The following is a 16,774-nucleotide window of genomic DNA, read 5'->3' as shown; positions in this document are numbered from 1 at the left end:
TAATTTTTATCATAGGTACACTTCAACTGTGAGAGACGGAATCTAAAACAAAAATCCAGAAAATCACATTGTATGATTTTTAAGTAATTAATTTGCATTTTATTGCATGACATAAGTATTTGATCACCTACCAACCAATAAGAATTCCGTCTCTCACAGACCTGTTAGTTTTTCTTTAAGAAGCCCTCCTGTTCTCCACTCATTACCTGTATTAACTGCACCTGTTTGAACTCGTTACCTGTATAAAAGACACCTGTCCACACACTCAATCAAACAGACTCCAACTTCTCCACAATGGCCAAGACCAGAGAGCTGTGTAAGGATATCAGAGATAAAATTGTAGACCTGCACAAGGCTGGGATGGGCTACAGGACAATAGGCAAGCAGCTTGGTGAGAAGGCAACAACTGTTGGCGCAATTATTAGAAAATGGAAGAAGTTCAAGATGATGGTCAATCATCCTCGGTCTGGGGCTCCATGCAAGATCTCACCTCGTGGGGCATCAATGATCATGAGGAAGGTGAGGGATCAGCCCAGAACTACACGGCAGGACCTGGTCAATGACCTGAAGAGAGCTGGGACCACAGTCTCAAAGAAAACCATTAGTAACACACTACGCCGTCATGGATTAAAATCCTGCAGCGCACGCAAGGTCCCCCTGCTCAAGCCAGCGCATGTCCAGGCCCGTCTGAAGTTTGCCAATGACCATCTGGATGATCCAGAGGAGGAATGGGAAAAGGTCATGTGGTCTGATGAGACAAAAATAGAGCTTTTTGGTATAAACTCCACTCGCCGTGTTTGGAGTAAGAAGAAGGATGAGTACAACCCCAAGAACACCATCCCAACCGTGAAGCATTGAGGTGGAAACATCATTCTTTGGGGATGCTCTTCTGCAAAGGGGACAGGACAACTGCACCGTATTGAGGGGAGGATGGATGGGGCCATGTATCGTGAGATCTTGGCCAACAACCTCCTTCCCTCAGTAAGAGCATTGAAGATGGGTCGTGGCTGGGTCTTCCAGCATGACAACGACCTGAAACACACAGCCAGGGCAACTAAGGAGTGGCTCCGTAAGAAGCATCTCAAGGTCCTGGAGTGGCCTAGCCAGTCTCCAGACCTGAACCCAATAGAAGATCTTTGGAGGGAGCTGAAAGTCCGTATTGCCCAGCGACAGCCCCGAAACCTGAAGGATCTGGAGAAGTTCTGTATGGAGGAGTGGGCCAAAATCCCTGCTGCAGTGTGTGCAAACCTGGTCAAGAACTACAGGAAACGTATGATCTCTGTAATTGCAAACAAAAGTTTCTGTACCAAATATTAAGTTCTGCTTTTCTGATGTATCAAATACTTATGTCATGCAATAAAATGCAAATTAATTACTTAAAGATTATACAATGTGATTTTCTGGATTTTTGTTTTAGATTCCGTCTCTCACAGTTGAAGTGTACCTATGATAAAAATTACAGACCTCTACATGCTTTGTAAGTAGGAAAACCTGCAAAATTGGCAGTGTATCAAATACTTGTTCTCCCCACTGTATATATATATAATCTAAAAAAGCAGAGACATCCAGGGTACACGCACACTCTAACCTGATGTGTGAGAGAGAAATGAGTGGAAAACAGAGCCCTTACTGGAAAAGTTAACTCTTACTGGATGTGTGTTAATATTTACAACAGCAGCCATCTTGTAAACAACACCTATAATGAGTGACCGTTTAAAAAAAAAGTTGCTGTGGTACGGGGGGAGGGGGGGGGGGGGTTATACACAGTTCATGTTGGTGTTTGTTTTCGACATAGCTCTGTGTGTGTGTGTGTGTGTGTGTGTGTGTACACAGAGTGAATGTGAAAAGGTCAATGTCCAGTATACAGTAGAAGAACTATGGCCATATGAAGAGCAGCTGTAAGGGTTGAACCTATAGCTGCAGCCAGTGTAGCTCCGGCCATATGAAGAGCAGCTGTAAGGGTTGAACCTATAGCTGCAGCCAGTGTAGCTCCGGCCATATGAAGAGCAGCTGTAAGGTAGGAACCTATAGCTGCAGCCAGTGTAACTCCGGCTATATGAAGAGCAGCTGTAAGGTAGGAACCTATAGCTGCAGCCAGTGTAACTCCGGCCATATGAAGAGCAGCTGTAAGGTAGGAACCTATAGCTGCAGCCAGTGTAACTCCGGCCATATGAAGAGCAGCTGTAAGGGTTGAACCTATAGCTGCAGCCAGTGTAACTCCGGCCATATGAAGAGCAGCTGTAAGGGTTGAACCTATAGCTGCAGCCAGTGTAACTCCGGCTATATGAAGAGCAGCTGTAAGGGTTGAACCTATAGCTGCAGCCAGTGTAACTCCGGCTATATGAAGAGCAGCTGTAAGGGTTGAACCTATAGCTGCAGCCAGTGTAACTCCGGCCATATGAAGAGCAGCTGTAAGGTAGGAACCTATAGCTGCAGCCAGTGTAACTCCGGCCATATGAAGAGCAGCTGTAAGGGTTGAACCTATAGCTGCAGCCAGTGTAACTCCGGCCATATGAAGAGCAGCTGTAAGGGTTGAACCTATAGCTGCAGCCAGTGTAGCTCCGGCCATATGAAGAGCAGCTGTAAGGGTGGAACCTATAGCTGCAACCAGTGTAGCTCCGGCCATATGAAGAGCAGCTGTAAGGGTGGAACCTATAGCTGCAGCCAGTGTAGCTCCGGCCATATGAAGAGCAGCTGTAAGGGTGGAACCTATAGCTGCAGCCAGTGTAGCTCCGGCCATATGAAGAGCAGCTGTAAGGGTGGAACCTATAGCTGCAGCCAGTGTAGCGTAGTGGTTCTGCAACCAGAAACCTCCTGGATCCAGAGAGTGAAGGCAATACCTCCTGTACCAAAAAGGACCAGACCTCAAAGTAATTTGAGTGTGTGTGTGTGTGTGTGTGTGTGTGTGTGTGTGTGTGTGTGTGTGTGTATCATTTCATTCCCGTGTCCCTACCTTGTTGTCATGGTGCTGACAGAAACTCATCCTATCCTGGAACAAAGGCAGCAGGGAGGAGTTGGACTGGAAGGGCTGGGTCAGGGACAACCCTACACCCCTTCCTCCACCTGCGATGGGGCTGGCCTTGCCTCGGCTTGCATGCTGCAGGCTCTCTGCCAGCCTCTCGATGAAGTGGTCCTTGGTCAACCGGACCCTCTGATGGGCTCGGACGCAGTTATCACAAAGGTACTCCTGGCAGTCCAGGCAGTGGAAGCTGGCCGGGTTCCCCTCGTCACAGGAGCTGCACTGGGGCCCTCCCAGACGGCTCGGGCGGAGCCCGCTATGGGCGCGGTGGAACCGGGGTATGGAGCACCCGCTGACCCCCCGGTGACCGTTCTTATTTTGGCCGAGTTGGAGCTGCTCCACGTCCAGAAGGTTACTCAAGAGGAAGTTGGAGGAAGGGAGAGAGTCCACTCCGGCCTCAGAGATGGAGACCTTCTGGTTGCAGGTGGGGCAGCTGAGTTTGAGAGGGTCCCCATGACTGCGCTGGCCCTCTAGACACTGCCTGCAGAAGGCATGCAGGCAGGGGAGGACATGGAGGCGCCGGGAGGAGGAGGAGGACGAGTGAGAGGAGGAGGAGGAAGTGGAGGAGTTACAAGAGATGGGAGCGGAGGAGGAGCCACAGAGCTCCTTGCAGAGAGGACAGGTCTGCAGGTCAGAGTCTGAGAATGAAGCCATCAGAGGTGTTTTAAACAAGGCTACGCTTTATAAGAACCTGTGAGGTATTAGTGAGACTGAGGTATTCATTTAGTAAACATTCGTTTGTTTCTCCAGTCGTGTTCTGTGGAAAACAGGCAAAGGTTTGAGGTAGATATGTGTTTTTTTTTTTTAAGTAAACATTTGTCAAAATAGTCCACATAGGATAGGCCTGTAAGTGTTCTCTCCTAAACATAACCCTCAACTGACGCCAGATATGCAGATACAGGCCGAGAGAAACGCCCTTTTAAAATTCTGGATCGCATGATTTTTAAATATTCTCCTATAGAAAATCAAATGTGCAATATTCATTTCAGTTCACAATGATTCAATCACTACACCTGCATGAAGCTTTCGAACAACTCCCGACTATTCACTACTCATTACAATGATAGTCAACTTTACATACACCTCTTCTATGATTTCTTGGATGGACTATACTAATGAGCGCATGTCGAAAATAGTAATTTAGAGTGGACTGATATTAGTTTTGATTTGTTTGTTGTGGTTTAGATGTGGCGGGGTTTGAGAATAATCCGAAAGCAGAGTTTGTATAGGATCCTCCGCGACGTGTCCAAAGCTCATTCTCTCCTCCTCCAACGACACACCATCACTCCTTCTCACCGCCCCTAATGAATTTACCGACAATGTCAAAATACTTCGTCCCGTTTCAGACCCGTTTTGTCGGCTCTCTCTAGTCCACCATCCGGGCCCTCTCCGACGTCGTCAGAGGTTTACAAACGGCAGTGGCTGTGGTTCGCTCTCTTTCGGACCACAAGACCGTAAATTATTCATCAAAGCACTGGCTCACCAGCAACGCGATCTCATTGCCGGTTGGCGACAAAATAAACACAACCGTTCCCGTTTTTAAAACCACACTGTCGAAGACTCAGGCATGTATGCATTTAGGGTACGTACATACGCTATGACCCCCCTTCTTTCTCTGCACAGGGCTTTTCCACGCGCCTCTCTGGAACCTTGGAGGGGGAAAGGTAGGAGCCCTCGAGCCCCTTCACTCGCATGAGCCAAACGGAACTCCAATCAAAATGCTGGTTTAAAACAAATCTGTAGGCTCAATCGGGCTGTCTGTAGTTCTATTTTCCGTTCTGATAAACGGCGTATAAAACATAAACACACCACACACAACCCGATGCGCTTCTACCGCTGACCGCGCTCTCCGTCCCGTCCTGTATATAGGCGTGTGTACTTCTTCTATGCGTTTTAACAGCGGTTGGCATCCAATTTGTTGCATTATCGCCACCTACTAGACTGGAGTACAACTCCCTTATACTTTGCTTGAAAAAAAAAATGTGTAAATAAATACGCTACTATCTAACACTACACTCACTAATTTCTAAATGATATAAAATAAAATTAACACCACCCTACTCCACTAAATAAATGTATTTATTCCAACCTCATGCCATCATCCTGAAAGAATGGGACATCACCACTTAACACATCCTGTAACTCTTCTGACGTCAAATCTCACACACCCAAATACCTCTCTGCAGCTGCCACCACAACCTCTATTTTCTGAGACTTGCGTTCCATCCCTGCAGTACAGTTGATAACCATTGCTATAAGTGTTAAAAATCCAATCTTACTGAAACTTGTATCACCTTTTGGTCTATCCCTCTGTTCCTGGTATATATCTACAACTCTCACCACTCCTCCCCCTTAACCCATCTTCCTCTACTTTCTTTACTGCCTCAGCATATGACAACTTCTGCTCTACTCTAACCCTGGAAACCTGCCTCTCTCACACGGGTCATTTCTGATCCCCAGCTCCATGGACAACACTACAATTAACACATTCTACTACTTTCACCAATACTACACATTCCTTTGTCTCATGCCGTTCTGCACACTTCTCACACATTTACATTTAAGTCATTTAGCAGACGCTCTTATCCAGAGCGACTTACAAATTGGTGCATTCACCTTATGATATCCAGTGGAACAACCACTTTACAATAGTGCATCTAACTCTTTTAAGGGGGGGGTTAGAAGGATTACTTTATCCTATCCTAGGTATTCCTTAAAGAGGTGGGGTTTCAGGTGTCTCCGGAAGGTGGTGATTGACTCCGCTGACCTGGCGTCGTGAGGGAGTTTGTTCCACCATTGGGGTGCCAGAGCAGCGAACAGTTTTGACTGGGCTGAGCGGGAACTGTACTTCCTCAGAGGTAGGGAGGCGAGCAGGCCAGAGGTGGATGAACGCAGTGCCCTTGTTTGGGTGTAGGGCCTGATCAGAGCCTGAAGGTACAGAGGTGCCGTTCCCCTCACAGCTCCGTAGGCAAGCACCATGGTCTTGTAGCGGATGCGAGCTTCAACTGGAAGCCAGTGGAGAGAGCGGAGGAGCGGGGTGACGTGAGAGAACTTGGGAAGGTTGAACACCAGACGGGCTGCGGCGTTCTGGATGAGTTGTAGGGGTTTAATGGCACAGGCAGGGAGCCCAGCCAACAGCGAGTTGCAGTAATCCAGACGGGAGATGACAAGTGCCTGGATTAGGACCTGCGCCGCTTCCTGTGTGAGGCAGGGTCATACTCTGCGAATGTTGTAGAGCATGAACCTACAGGAACGGGTCACCTCCTTGATGTTGGTTGAGAACGACAGGGTGTTGTCCAGGATCACGCCAAGGTTCTTAGCACTCTGGGAGGAGGACACAATGGAGTTGTCAACCGTGATGGCGAGATCATGGAACGGGCAGTCCTTCCCCGGGAGGAAGAGCAGCTCCGTCTTGCCGAGGTTCAGCTTGAAGTGGTGATCCGTCATCCACACTGATATGTCTGCCAGACATGCAGAGATGCGATTCGCTACCTGGTTATCAGAGGGGGGAAAGGAGAAGATTAATTGTGTGTCGTTTGCATAGCAATGACCCTCCCTCGAATACACTGCTGCCACGTGCCCATAAGCTTGACACCTGTAACAACGTAATGTATTCGGCACATTTGCTCGTACATGATAACTTATACAGTTGAAGTCGGAGTTTACATACACCTTAGCCAATTCCTGACATTTAATCCTAGTAAATAGTCCCCTGTCTTAGGTCAGTTAGGATCACCACATTATTTTAAGAAGGTGAAATGTCAGAATAATAGTTGATTTATTTCAGCTTATATTTCTTTCATCACATTCCCAGTGGGTCAGAAGTTTACATACACTCAATTAGTATTTGGTAGCATTGCCTTTAAATTGTTTAACTTGGGTCAAACGTTTTGGGTAGCCTTCCACAAGCTTCCCACAATAAGTTGGGTGAATTTTGGCCCATTCCTCCTCACAGAGCTGGTGTAACTGAGTCAGGTTTGAAGGCCTCCTTGTTCACACACACTTTTTCAGTTCTGCCAATACATTTTCTATAGGATTGAGGCCCAGGGTTTGTGACAGCCTTTTCAATACCTTGACTTTGTTGTCCTTAAGCCATTTTGCCACAACTTTGGAAGTATGCTTGGGGTCATTGTCCATTTGGAAGACCCATTTGCGACCAAGCTTTAACTTCCTGACTGATGTCTTGAGATGTTGCTTCAAAATATCCACATAATTTTACCACCTCATGATGCCATCTATTTTGTGAAGTGCACCAGTCCCTCCTGCAGCAAAGCACCCCCACAACATGATGCTGCCACCCCCATGCTTTTTTTTCTGAGGTCTTGGCTGATTTCTTTTGATTTTCCCACGACGTCAAGCAAGGGACACTGAGTTTGAAGGTAGGCCTTGAAATACATCCACAGGTACACTTCCAATTGACTCAAATGATGTCAATTAGCCTGTCAGAAGCTTCTAAATCCATGACATCCTTTTCTGGAATTTTCCAAGCTGTTTAAAGGCACAGTCAACTTAGTGTATGTAAACCTCTGACCCACTGGAATTGTGATACAGTGAATTATAAGTGAAATAATCTGTCTGTAAGCAATTGTTGGAAAAATTACTTGTGTCATGCACAAAGTCGATGTCCTAACCGACTTGCCAAAACTATAGTTTGTTAACAAGACATTTTTGGAGTGGTTGAAAAACAAGTTTTAATGACTCCAACCGAAGTGTATGTAAACTTCCGACTTCAACTGTATATCCTAAGTTCCCTTTGTCGGGCAAAGACAACTTCAAAACTCAAAAGAACAGACAATAACTCTTCTGTTTCCCCACTCTCGCTACCCTGTCTGCTTTGCATCAAACTACGAGCATCATCACATACACCGTGAATCTTTCCCCTCAGCTGGTCAACTTTTATATTTACTGCTACCCCAGTTATCACTCCTTTCATTTGTGCCCTTTTCTTGAGAACGAAACAATTCACTTTTCTTGCTCCCATTCGTTTTACTCTGAGCGCCTTCTCCCTCTGATCCAACAGAAACACAAACAATTATCACTAGACCACTTCTGGTTACCCTCACCGATTCCACATGACCCAACTATTTTTTTCACCCACTGTGAAACCACAAATGGATCAGCCAAAAGGCAAGAGTCCACTTTTTCCATAAACTCCTACTGTCACAGACTCATCTTTTTCCTGATCCTCAGTGCATACCTCGGTCTCCGATAACTTCCCCACACCTACCACCTCCGATACTTCACTCTCACTCACTTCCATTTCTCCTCCAGCTCCCTCTGCTTACACTTTCTACCATTCTTCTTTAACAAACCATCTCCCTTTTTTCCACTGTTTTTTATCCGACTCAAGCTCACCCTCTTCTTCCCTCTCTCTCTTAGACCTCCTCTCCCTCTCTTTTTCCCTCCATTCTTCCTCCGTTTTCCAAGTACGCGTCTCCTTATGATAACACTGCACTACTCCTGACAACCATCTTGTTCTTGCTTTCTCTAGGGACTCCATTTCCGCCGACCTTCCGGCTTCACGCCTGGCCTTAGGCATGTGTACACTCATCCTCCAATGCTTTAAACGTTATTTTTCTTCTTCTTCGTCAAGGTTTATTGGCAGACAATACCCATAAGGTGTATTGCTGCCACCTACTGTACGGGGTAGTAAAATAGTAGTAGTAGTAAAATAGCCCCCCCAAAAACGAAATACTGTATGTTTTGAAAAATGTATATATAATAATAACAATAACAAATAAATAAATCATACTACCTTACATTTTTATTTGATTTTTACGCTAAATAACATTCACTCTACTTCTCTTAAAGTCACAAAGGCCAATCTGATCCCTACACAGGCTCAGGAGTCTGAGAGGATGATACTTCTTCCGTTGCCAGTATCCCTTGCCGGTTTTCCGATGTGAATTCGTTCAGGCCCTAAAAAAGAGTCATGTCTAGATGGGTTACAGCTTTTGTCAAATTGACGTCAAAAGTTGTATCTTTTTTTGCTAACCCCAACCTTAACCCTTTTCCTAAACTTAACGTTCATTATTCGAACATGCTGCGTAAATTCTCCTGAACCTGCAATGAGATGACAATTTTGACAAAAACTGTATTCCTTCCAGACAAAACTCCTTTAATACCACTTGGAGGAATGGGCACACACTTCAGCCGTGGCTAGGAAGAGGGGAGGGGCTTAGCGTATTGCTCGCGCTGCACGTGGGGGTGCCGGGGTGGGGAAGGCTCTAGTGCTGGGGATTGAGATGTGTACCATAAGCACAGGCAAATAGGCCTACGTCTGATTAAACAATAAAAAAAATGTCAGGTGATTTAGAATGTTATTTATTGCCCGATATAATTAGAAAGAAGAGAGGGTTTGGAGAATGAGAGCGAAAGAAGGAGGTTAACAAGGTTTGGAGACATAGGGAGAGAGACAGGGGGAAACAGGGTCTGGAGACATAGGGAGAGAGACAGGGGAAAACAGGGTTTGGAGACATAGGGAGAGAGACAGGGGAAAACAGGGTTTGGAGACATAGGGAGAGAGACAGGGGAAAACAGGGTTTGGAGACATAGGGAGAGAGATGGAGGAAGACAGGGTTTGGAGACATAGGGAGAGAGATGGAGGAAAACAGGGTTTGGAGACATAGGGAGAGAGACAGGGGGAAACAGGGTTTGGAGACATAGGGAGAGAGACAGGGGAAAACAGGGTTTGGAGACATAGGGAGAGACAGGGGAAAACAGGGTTTGGAGACATAGGGAGAGAGATGGAGGAAGACAGGGTTTGGAGACATAAGGAGAGAGACAGGGGGAAACAGGGTTTGGAGACATAGGGAGAGAGATGGAGGAAAACAGGGTTTGGAGACATAGGGAGAGAGACAGGGGGAAACAGGGTTTGGAGACATAGGGAGAGAGATGGAGGGAAACAGGGTTTGGAGACATAGGGAGAGAGATGGAGGAAAACAGGGTTTGGAGACATAGGGAGAGAGACAGGGGAAAACAGGGTTTGGAGACATAGGGAGAGAGACAGGGGGAAACAGGGTTTGGAGACATAGGGAGAGAGACAGGGGGAAACAGGGTTTGGAGACATAGGGAGAGAGATGGAGGAAGACAGGGTTTGGAGACATAGGGAGAGAGACAGGGGGAAACAGGGTTTGGAGACATAGGGAGAGAGACAGGGGAAAACAGGGTTTGGAGACATAGGGGGAGAGACAGGGGGAAACAGGGTTTGGAGACATAGGGAGAGAGACAGGGGGAAACAGGGTTTGGAGACATAGGGAGAGAGACAGGGGGAAACAGGGTTTGGAGACATAGGGGGAGAGACAGGGGAAAACAGGGTCTGGAGACATAGGGAGAGAGATGGAGGAAGACAGTGTTTGGAGACATAGGGAGAGAGACAGGGGAAAACAGGGTTTGGAGACATATGGGGAGAGACAGGGGAAAACAGGGTTTGGAGACATAGGGGGAGAGACAGGGGGAAACAGGGTTTGGAGACATAGGGAGAGAGACAGGGGGAAACAGGGTTTGGAGACATAGGGAGAGAGACAGGGGGAAACAGGGTTTGGAGACATAGGGAGAGAGACAGGGGGAAACAGGGTTTGGAGACATAGGGAGAGAGACAGGGGAAAACAGGGTTTGGAGACATAGGGAGAGAGACAGGGGAAAACAGGGTTTGGAGACATAGGGAGAGAGATGGAGAAAGACAGGGTTTGGAGACATAGGGAGAGAGATGGAGGAAGACAGGGTTTGGAGACATAGGGAGAGAGATGGAGGAAAACAGGGTTTGGAGACATAGGGAGAGAGACAGGGGGAAACAGGGTTTGGAGACATAGGGAGAGAGACAGGGGAAAACAGGGTTTGGAGACATAGGGAGAGAGACAGGGGAAAACAGGGTTTGGAGACATAGGGAGAGAGATGGAGGAAGACAGGGTTTGGAGACATAAGGAGAGAGACAGGGGGAAACAGGGTTTGGAGACATAGGGAGAGAGATGGAGGAAAACAGGGTTTGGAGACATAGGGAGAGAGACAGGGGGAAACAGGGTTTGGAGACATAGGGAGAGAGTCAGGGGGAAACAGGGTTTGGAGACATAGGGAGAGAGACAGGGGGAAACAGGGTTTGGAGACATAGGGAGAGAGACAGGGGAAAACAGGGTTTGGAGACATAGGGAGAGAGTCAGGGGAAAACAGGGTTTGGAGACATAGGGAGAGAGATGGAGGAAAACAGGGTTTGGAGACATAGGGAGAGAGACAGGGGGAAACAGGGTTTGGAGACATAGGGAGAGAGACAGGGGGAAACAGGGTTTGGAGACATAGGGAGAGAGACAGGGGGAAACAGGGTTTGGAGACATAGGGGGAGAGATGGAGGAAGACAGGGTTTGGAGACATAGGGAGAGAGACAGGGGAAAACAGGGTTTGGAGACATAGGGAGAGAGACAGGGGGAAACAGGGTTTGGAGACATAGGGAGAGAGATGGAGGAAAACAGGGTTTGGAGACATAGGGAGAGAGACAGGGGAAAACAGGGTTTGGAGACATAGGGAGAGAGACAGGGGGAAACAGGGTTTGGAGACATAGGGAGAGAGATGGAGGGAAACAGGGTTTGGAGACATAGGGAGAGAGACAGGGGAAACAGGGTTTGGAGACATAGGGAGAGAGACAGGGGCAAACAGGGTTTGGAGACATAGGGGGAGAGATGGAGGAAGACAGGGTTTGGAGACATAGGGAGAGAGACAGGGGAAAACAGGGTTTGGAGACATAGGGAGAGAGACAGGGGGAAACAGGGTTTGGAGACATAGGGAGAGAGATGGAGGGAAACAGGGTTTGGAGACATAGGGAGAGAGACAGGGGAAACAGGGTTTGGAGACATAGGGAGAGAGACAGGGGGAAACAGGGTTTGGAGACATAGGGAGAGAGACAGGGGGAAACAGGGTTTGGAGACATAGGGAGAGAGATGGAGGAAAACAGGGTTTGGAGACATAGGGAGAGAGACAGGGGGAAACAGGGTTTGGAGACATAGGGAGAGAGACAGGGGAAAACAGGGTTTGGAGACATAGGGAGAGAGACAGGGGGAAACAGGGTTTGGAGACATAGGGAGAGAGACAGGGGAAAACAGGGTTTTGAGACATAGGGAGAGAGACAGGGGGAACTGGGTTTGGAGACATAGGAAGAGAGACAGGGGAAAACAGGGTTTGGAGACATAGGGAGAGAGACAGGGGGAAACAGGGTTTGGATACATAGGGAGAGAGACAGGGGGAAACAGGGTTTGGAGACATAGGGAGAGAGACAGGGGAAAACAGAGTTTGGAGACATAGGGAGAGAGACAGGGGGAAACAGGGTTTGGAGACATAGGGAGAGAGACAGGGGAAAACAGGGTTTGGAGACATAGGGAGAGAGACAGGGGGAAACAGGGTTTGGAGACATAGGGAGAGAGACAGGGGAAAACAGGGTTTGGAGATATACCGGTGTGTCTGTGCTCTCCTCAGCTGACTCGAGTGCCAGCGTCTGTCGTAACATTGTATTTTTCAAACCATTAAATCACATGATTACGTGTGTCCCTCCATGCTAAGACCCCAGAGATGACAGGAGAGGGAGGTTTAAAAGCCTACACACACACTGTCGAGACAGACGTGCTAGGAGTCAGTGGGGTGCAATGCTACAGAACACGCAGATAGAAAAACATGATGTAGAACAGGCATGCATCACAAAGAGAAAAAGATATTCTTTAGAATAGACTTTAGGAGATGAATATTTCATGTAGGACATACAGACACCATGTGATTCCCCCTAAAAACCGTTGTGCTCCGTTCCATCTGTTCCTGGACCCTTTCCCTTCCCATAGTTCAGTGAACATGCAAATCAAATCAAATCAAATGTATTTATATAGCCCTTCTTACATCAGCGGATGCACAGACCTAAAATTGACTGGATTAGGGTCTTTCTCTAAATGAGGGAACACGTCGAGACACCAACTCCACCTTGTTGTTTCTCTGTATGGCCTATTTGTTGCCTACCTTCTTACTCTTCTACATTTACACACACTGTATATAGATCACATACATTTTCTATTGTGTTATTGACTTGTATGTTTGTTTATGTGTAACTCTGTGTTGTTGTTTTTGTCGCACTGCTATGCTTTATCTTGGTCTACCTAAATGAGAACTTGTTCTCAACTGGCCTACCTGGTCAAATAAAGGTGAAATACATACAGTGGGGAGAACAAGTATTTGATACACTGCCGATTTTTTGCCGACACCATCCCAACCGTGAAGCATGGAGGTGGAAACATCATTCTTTGGGGATGCTTTTCTGCAAAGGGGACAGGACGACTGCACCGTATTGAGGGGAGGATGGATGGGGCCATGTATCGTGAGATCTTGGCCAACAACCTCCTTCCCTCAGTAAGAGCATTGAAGATGGGTCGTGGCTGGGTCTTCCAGCATGACAACGACCCGAAACACACAGCCAGGGCAACTAAGGAGTGGCTCCGTAAGAAGCATCTCAAGGTCCTGGAGTGGCCTAGCCAGTCTCCAGACCTGAACCCAATAGAAAATCTTTGGAGGGAGCTGAAAGTCCGTATTGCCCAGCGACAGCCCCGAAACCTGAAGGATCTGGGGAAGGTCTGTATGGAGGAGTGGGCCAAAATCCCTGCTGCAGTGTGTGCAAACCTGGTCAAGAACTACAGGAAACATATGATCTCTGTAATTGCAAACAAAGGTTTCTGTACCAAATATTAAGTTCTGCTTTTCTGATGTATCAAATATTTATGTCATGCAATAAAATGCTAATTAATTACTTAAAAATCATACAATGTGATTTTCTGGATTTTTGTTTTAGATTCCGTCTCTCACAGTTGAGGTGTACCTATGATAAAAATTACAGACCTGCAAAAACCTGCAAAACCTGCAAAATCGGCAGTGTATCAAATACTTGTTCTCCCCACTGTATATATATATATTTTTTTTAAAGCAGAGGATACGCCCTCTAGTGGCACTAGGGAGCATTACCGTCTTCACCACATAATTACTCCACTTAGCAGGCACTTCCATCGCAAGCTACTGGTAGTGTAGTGAGTGCATCCATTTTTAGTATGTGGGAGGTGTATCCACAACTTTGCATTACTAGCTCCTTGACCTTACCAACATCCACACAGCACACGGTACCGATAAAAAATGTATAAATACACAGCACACATTACTGATAACAAACAAATCCACAAAACACATTACCGATAACAAATAAATACACAGCACACATTACTGATAACAAACAAATCCCCAACACACATTACCGATAACAAACAAATCCACAAAACACATTACCGATAACAAACAAATCCACAAAACACATTACTGATAACAAACAAATCCACAAAACACATTACTGATAATAAACAAATCCACAAAACACATTACCGTTAACAAACAAATCCCCAAAACACATTACTGATAACAAACAAATCCCCAAAACACATTACTGATAACAAACAAAGTCAGTAATTGAGTTAAATTTTCACTTTTAATAAAGAAACACAAAATAACAGACTGTTGTTTCAGAAGAGCAATCAATGAATTATGCAACCAAACATCATGCCTACAGTAGATAGAACGGAGAACCAGGTTCTCCACAATAACTTTGAAGGGTTAAAGAGAATGATAACGTACTGGAAAAGGAAACTAATAGGAATGTAAAGAAAATGAACAAAGTCAGAAAGTTCCCACATAGATTTTATTGAGACACAAACCAACAATCTTTCGATCTAGCTGGGACCTTTATCAACCTAAAGAAATCATTTCTACAATGCTCTCACTGTGATTTTATTGAGACACACAAACCAACAATCTTTCGATCTAGCTGGGACCTTTATCAACCTAAATAAATAATGTCTACAATGCTCTCACTGTGATTTTATTGAGACACACAAACCAACAATCTTTCGATCAGGCTGGGACCTTTATCAACCTAAATAAATAATGTCTACAATGCTCTCACTGTGATTTTATTGAGACACATAAACCAACAATCTTTCGATCTAGCTGGGACCTTTATCAACCTAAAGAAATAATTTCTACAATGCTCTCACTGTGATTTTATTGAGACACACAAACCAACGCTTTGATTGAGAGCCCGATGCTACCGGAGCCCGATGCTACCGGAGCCCGATGCTACCGGAGCCCGATGCTACCTGAGCCTGACGCACCGGAGCCTGATGCTACCTGAGTCCGATGCTACCTGAGCCTGACGCACCGGAGCCTGATGCTACCTGAGTCTGATGCTACCTGAGGTCTGATGCTACCTGAGGTCTGATGCTACCGGAGCCCGATGCTACCGGAGCCCGATGCTACCGGAGCCCGATGCTACCGGAGCCCGATGCTACCGGAGCCCGATGCTACCGGAGCCCGAAGCTACCGGAGCCCGATGCTACCGGAGCCCGATGCTACCGGAGCCCGATGCTACCGGAGCCCGATGCTACCGGAGCCCGATGCTACCTGAGCCTGATGAGCCCTACATGAAAGACATTTAATGAGCCCTACATTAAAGACATTGAATGAGCCCTACATTAAAGACATTTCATGAGCCCTACATTAAAGAAATTTAATGAACACCACATTAAAGACCAAAAAAGATGAAATGGGCTGTCTGTCCCCACGCTGAGATGGACTGTCTGTCCCCACTCTGTCCCCACCCTGAGATGAGCTGTCTGTCCCCACCCTGAGATGAGCTGTCTGTCCCCACTCTGTCCCCACCCTGAGATGAGCTGTCTGTCCCCACCATGAGATGAGCTGTCTGTCCCCACCATGAGATGAGCTGTCTGTCCCCACCATGAGATGAGCTGTCTGTCCCCACCCCGAGATGGGCTGTCTGTCCCCACCATGAGATGAGCTGCCTGTCCCCACCATGAGATGGGCTGTCTGTCCCCACCCTGAGCGTTGATGATTCGTCGTGCAGACGCTGTAAAGAAAATAGTTCCATTTCACCCCATGCTGTTCATATAAATACTTGATTATAATTTACTGGTTTCTCGATTTATCTCGGTAAACGAGTTCCTGCCATTCAACCCTAGAGAGAGACCGGTCAGTATGTAGAGGTGACTGCCAGCCCTAGACACTCACTCCAGTCATTCACCTCTTGAGTGTAATGATGATGATGGACTGTGGTGTGTCTGTAGTGTTGAGGATGGTTGTAGTGGTGAGAACCATCTCCCCCAGTGGGCCAGACTCAGGGCTTCAGGAGTGATGAATCTCACCTCCTCATCTAATAGAGAGCGGGCCAGACTCAGGGCTCCAGGAGTGATGAATCTCACCTCCTCATCTAATAGAGAGCGGGCCAGACTCAGGGCTCCAGGAGTGATGAATCTCACCTCCACATCTAAGAGAGAGCGGGCCAGACTCAGGGCTTCAGGAATGGCAGCTTCAGTGTGCGTCGACCTGGAGTGACGAACCTGTCAATGAGGGAGTTCGATTAGGCTGAACCGCGGTGCACCGCGAGCCTGACGGACCGAGGCATGGGCGCTGGACAAGCTGGCTGAGGCGTAGAAGCCCGACGAGCTGGCATAGGCATGGGAGCCTGGCGATCCCGCTGAGGCATGGGAGCTTGACGAGCTGGCTGAGGCATGACGTGGGATGGGAGCCTGCTGACCCAACTGTGGCAAGGAAACTTCTCGAGCCAGCTAAGGTGTGAAAGCCCGATGAACCAGCTGAGGCACCCCCGGTTCCATCGGCGGCGGCATCCAGACGTCACCAACAAAACAAAAAACCTCCCTGATGCTTTGTATGGTGGTG

At 47.2% G+C, this 16,774-nt stretch overlaps 1 protein-coding gene across 1 annotated transcript in view; it reads right to left on the bottom strand.

Moving 5' to 3' along the window:
* Positions 1-6,175, bottom strand: part of LOC139559132 (E3 ubiquitin-protein ligase TRIM71-like) — a 42,971-nt gene extending 36,796 nt beyond the window's left edge. The window contains exon 1 of the mRNA XM_071374866.1: positions 2,954-6,175. Within this exon, the coding sequence (XP_071230967.1) occupies positions 2,954-3,673 (720 nt within the window). The 5' untranslated portion in view covers positions 3,674-6,175. The remainder of the gene's footprint in view (positions 1-2,953) is intronic.
* Positions 6,176-16,774: the final 10,599 nt, after the last annotated feature.

This window comes from Salvelinus alpinus, chromosome 29, assembly GCF_045679555.1.
Source record: "Salvelinus alpinus chromosome 29, SLU_Salpinus.1, whole genome shotgun sequence".
Classification (NCBI taxonomy): domain Eukaryota; kingdom Metazoa; phylum Chordata; class Actinopteri; order Salmoniformes; family Salmonidae; genus Salvelinus; species Salvelinus alpinus.
This window is presented reverse-complemented; position numbering and strand designations above follow the sequence as displayed.